The following is a 4,230-nucleotide window of genomic DNA, read 5'->3' as shown; positions in this document are numbered from 1 at the left end:
GGGGTCACTCCCCAGCCACAGTAGCATGGTGAGCGGCTACTAAACCCAGCTGCGGGCCGAACGCTGCGGGGCGGGAACCGCCAGGCCCAGCACATGCCAGGGGCTAGGTTTGGCAATTGTCCCTGCATATTGGACACAGCTGAGCATGGCACTGCAGTTTGGGCGTGTGGCCCTTGGCTGTCCTGGCCCCAGGGACCCCGGGAGTCCCGCCAGGCAGGTTCTCGCTGGGAAGGAAAGCGAAAGCAGCTGACATGCCGGCATGCAGCTGGAGCGCTGGGCGTGAACCCAGCAGAGGTCAAGATCCTGGGGCTCGGGTGCAGCCTTCCCATGGGGCAGGGGGCCGGTCACGGGCGTTCCTGAGCCAGCAAGACGCCAGTCTCAGCCCCGCCACATCCTGGTGCCCCGCCCAGAGCCTCCAGGAGCTAGGCCTGCAAGGCGCTGAGTGAGGGGATGCGGGGGGAAAGCTTGGCACCCAGCAGCACCCAGCAGGTAAGGGGGTGCTGGGCCCCGGGGGATTGTGGGGAATGGGAATGGGGCAGTTGAGGGAATCTGGGCCATTGGGGGGGGGGGTCAGAGGAGGGACTGAATTGGGGGCTGAGTGAGGGACCTACCCAGGGGATCCTGGCAAATGGGGTGCTGGGGCCCTGAGGGCTTCTGGGTGCAGGGAATGGGATGCTGGGGGCTGTCTCTGCCCTGGGTACAGTCTGAGCCCCCCCCCCGTCCCCTCGCTGTGCAGACCCGACCCCCCCCCCGCCCCAAAAAAAAACCTCGTTCCTTTTCTCAGCCCCTGGTCCCTCTTGCCCCATCCCCTGCTGCCTGCTTGGGGCGGGGGGGAGGGGGGAAGAAACGGTCCGTCCCTCTGCCCCAGCCACGGGACCTGGGATGGGGGGGGGTGCAGGCTTGGGGAGGGGGCTGGCAGGGCTGCCCCGGGGGGGGGCGGGCTTGGAGGAGGGGGCTGTGGGGCAGCCCCGGGGGGCGGGCTTGCGGGAGGGGGCTGGCCGGGCTGCCCCGCGCTGTCTCTTTAAGAGGCTCCAGGCGGAGCCGCGGGGAAAGTCCCGGGCCGGACAATGCGCGAGCCCCGGGCAGCCTGCGCCGAACCGGGTCCGGGACGCGGTCCCTGCACGAGCCCCCGCCTGCAGGTACCGGCCGGGCTGGGGCTGGGGCTGGGGCGCGCGGGGGGGGGGTGACTGCGCCCCCCAGGGGACAGCCCGGGGGCAGGGTGAGTCTGTCCCAAGCTGGGGTGGAGTGGGGGGCTGCCCCCCCCCAGGCAGGGAGCCCCACGGCTGGCACCACGCGTGACACAGCCCCTCCCCCCGTGACCTGGGGGCCACCCCTCCACTCCGGACGCTGCGCCCCAAAGCCCGGCTGGGGCAGGCTGGGGCCCCCCCAGGGCTGGAGGGACCGGCTGGGCACGGGGTCTGGCCCCTGCCACCCGGGCATCAATGACACCTGGGGTGAGTGGGCCACGAGCAGATCCTGGCCCGCGGGGGGGTCCCTGGCCCCCAGCCCCTGACTCACTGGACACTAGCAGGGCCCCCCACCATCCTCTCAGCCAGGCCCCATGGGGACAGGCCCTTTGCCCCTTGGTGCTGCAACGGGCACTGGCCAGATGGCAGGACCAGGACACCACAGCCGGGGGGGCTTGGCCTCCTCCAGCCCCTTGGCTTTAAATGGGGGAGCCTAGGCCAGCCTCTGCCCCAAGCCCCCCCAGCGACCGGCCCTGCGTGCCCAAGGAGACCAGTGCCCCATGACCATGGCCAGCGCAGTGCCGGGATGCCCGGGCTCATGGCCAGCAGCGGCTGCCTCCAAGAGTAGGAGGTTGGGCTTGGCTGAAGGCGGGTGATGTGTGGGGAGTGGAATCGCGTGTGGGGAGCAGAGGCCTGACCCGCATGTGGGCTGGGATCTGGGTCTTTCAGCCCCTGGCCCCGAGACCCCTTCCTGGCCCCCTACTGCTCTAGAGAAGCCGGTCCCAGCGGGGCAGCTCCCTGTGCCCAGAGCACCCCGGGCGGCCGCAGCTGGCAAACGGTGAGCCCGGCCCAGCCTCCCTGACCCACCTGCGCCCTGCACAGAGCTGAGCACCGCAGCCAGCCCCCAGCTCCTGTGTGGCCAGGGCTCTGGCGCTGCGGCTGGCTGGGGGCATCTTGGGCCCGGTACCACCGGGGGTCGGCTCGTGGGTGCAGCTCTCAGTCCGGGCGGCGAGGACCCGGGGTGGGGGGAGGAGCGCTGGCAGCTGGGGGTCGCTGCAGCCCCACAGAGGAGAACGGCCTTGACCCCCGAGGCGGGGTGCATAACCCCTGCGGCTGGCTTACGGCTTCCGGCTAAGGGGGGCTGTGTTTAGCAGGGGGTCTGTGTCCACGCTGTCAGCGGGGGGGCCCCTGGGTGCCCAGAGCGGGGAGCAGGTGGCAGCTCTAACTGGCGCTGTTCCCCTAGTGCGGCCCCGGCCCCAGCCCCGGCCCCAGCCATGGGCGAGTGGAGCTTCCTGAGCTCGCTGCTGGACGCCGTGCAGGAGCACTCGCCTATGGTGGGCCGGTTCTGGCTGGTGGTGATGCTGATCTTCCGCATCCTCATCCTGGCCACGGTGGGCAGCGACGTCTTCGAGGACGAGCAGGAGGAGTTCGCCTGCAACACGCTGCAGCCAGGCTGCAAGCAGGTCTGCTACGACAAGGCCTTCCCCATCTCCCACTACCGCTTCTGGGTCTTCCACATCGTGGTGCTGTCGGCCCCTGCCCTGCTCTTCGTCATGTACGCCATGCACCAGGGCGGCAAGCTGCGGCAGGGCCAGGAGGGCGGCCCCGCGGGCCCGCCCCGGCTGCAGCCCGGCCAGCGGGCCCACCACATCCGCACCTTCTACCTGGCCAACGTGGCCATGCGCATCCTGGCTGAGACCGGCTTCCTGGTGGGGCAGTGGCTGCTGTACGGGTTCCGCGTGGAGTCGCACTTCACCTGCGAGCGCTCGCCCTGCCCCCACACGGTGGACTGCTTCGTGTCCCGGCCCACCGAGAAAACCATCTTCATCCTCTTCTACTTCATGGTGGGCGTGGTCTCCACCCTGCTCAGCCTGCTGGAGCTGGCCCACCTGCTGGCCAAGGACAGGTGCCAGGGGCAGGAGGCCGCCAAGCCCCCGGCCACCTCCCACGAGCAGCAGGAAAACTGGTCCAACCAGGCGCACGAGCAGTGCCAGCACTTCCTGCCCCCGGGCGAGGGGGGCACCAAGGGGGCGGCCTGCAGCGTCCCCAACCACTACGAGCCCTCGGCCCTGTTCCGGCCCCAAGCCCCCTCCAAGGGCAGCATGGCCTCCCGGGCCGCGGCCAAGTCCGATTTGGTGGTCTAGGGCTCACGCTACAGCCCAGCTCCCATCTGTGCCAGTCACCGGGCCTTCCGCTTAGCAGGGTCACCGCGGCAACACCAGTGACCTGAGCGGGACGTTCTCAGCCCTGCTGCAGCTTCAGTGGCCCTGAGCAACCTTCCAGCCCGGGGCCCACAGTCCGTACCAGCCCCATACAGCCTGGCAGAGAGCTGCCCCCCTGCCTCGGGCGCACAGAGGACCCTGAGCCTAGGGCACAAAGCCCCTTATGCTACGAGCAGCAGGAAAGGAGCTGGCCAGACTACAAGGAGTGACAGTGTGGCCCAAGGCTTAGAGCATTGGGCTGGCACAGGGGAGAGCTGGGGGTCTCATTCCAGCTGGTGTAGGCGACCAGACGAGGGGCAATGAACTGACCCAGCCCCTCTGCCTGCTGCTCAGCCGGGGGACGGGACGGTTCCTGAAGACAGGAAGCTGGGTGGGGCGGGCAGGGATGGGGGGCTCTGGGGCCAGGCGAAATGGTGTGGCCAAATTTTATACATTTGTGTGAATAAACAGAAGAAAACTTTTTAATTAAAAAACCCGAGCCCAACCGGTGATTTGTGAGCGAGGTTGGTGCCGTGGCGTGAGCCGAACGGCAACTCGGTCCCACGGGGGGGGGACACGCTGCCCTGGGCTGGGGCCATGTTCTCCCTTCGTTTTCACACTTCGATTTGGAGCAGGAGCTAAATTCAACCTGTCCTGTCAGTGACACATTCCCTCTGCCTGAGCGCTCAGAGGCTCCACCCTGGCAGAGCTGGGCAAGGCCGGGCAGGGCTTGCTGCCCAGAACCGAGCCCTGGCAGCACTCACGGCTGTGGGGAGACCCTGGCAGTGCCCCGTGTTGGAACCAAATTCCAGGCCATCCCAGCGTGCCGTGTGGTAACGATT

The 4,230-nt window shown here is 68.7% G+C and overlaps 1 protein-coding gene across 2 annotated transcripts; it reads left to right on the top strand.

The window, feature by feature from the left end:
- Positions 1-332: 332 nt before the first annotated feature.
- GJD3 (gap junction protein delta 3) lies at positions 333-3,703 on the top strand. 2 transcript variants are annotated; one of them, XM_074940681.1, is made up of 2 exons: positions 333-489; positions 2,431-3,703. In XM_074940681.1, exon 2 carries the CDS (start codon positions 2,462-2,464, stop codon positions 3,329-3,331), a length of 870 nt encoding a protein of 289 aa, XP_074796782.1. In that variant the 5' UTR covers positions 333-489; positions 2,431-2,461; the 3' UTR covers positions 3,332-3,703. The 2 variants fall into 2 exon arrangements, with proteins under 2 accessions (XP_074796782.1, XP_074796781.1); XM_074940680.1 differs by lacking the exon at positions 333-489 and adding an exon at positions 1,054-1,139.
- The last annotated feature ends 527 nt before the right edge of the window (positions 3,704-4,230 follow it).

This window comes from Natator depressus, chromosome 27 (genome assembly GCF_965152275.1).
Source record: "Natator depressus isolate rNatDep1 chromosome 27, rNatDep2.hap1, whole genome shotgun sequence".
In the NCBI taxonomy this organism is placed as follows: Eukaryota; Metazoa; Chordata; order Testudines; family Cheloniidae; genus Natator; species Natator depressus.
Note: the sequence above shows the minus strand (reverse complement) of the source record. Positions and strands in the feature narration are given on the sequence as shown.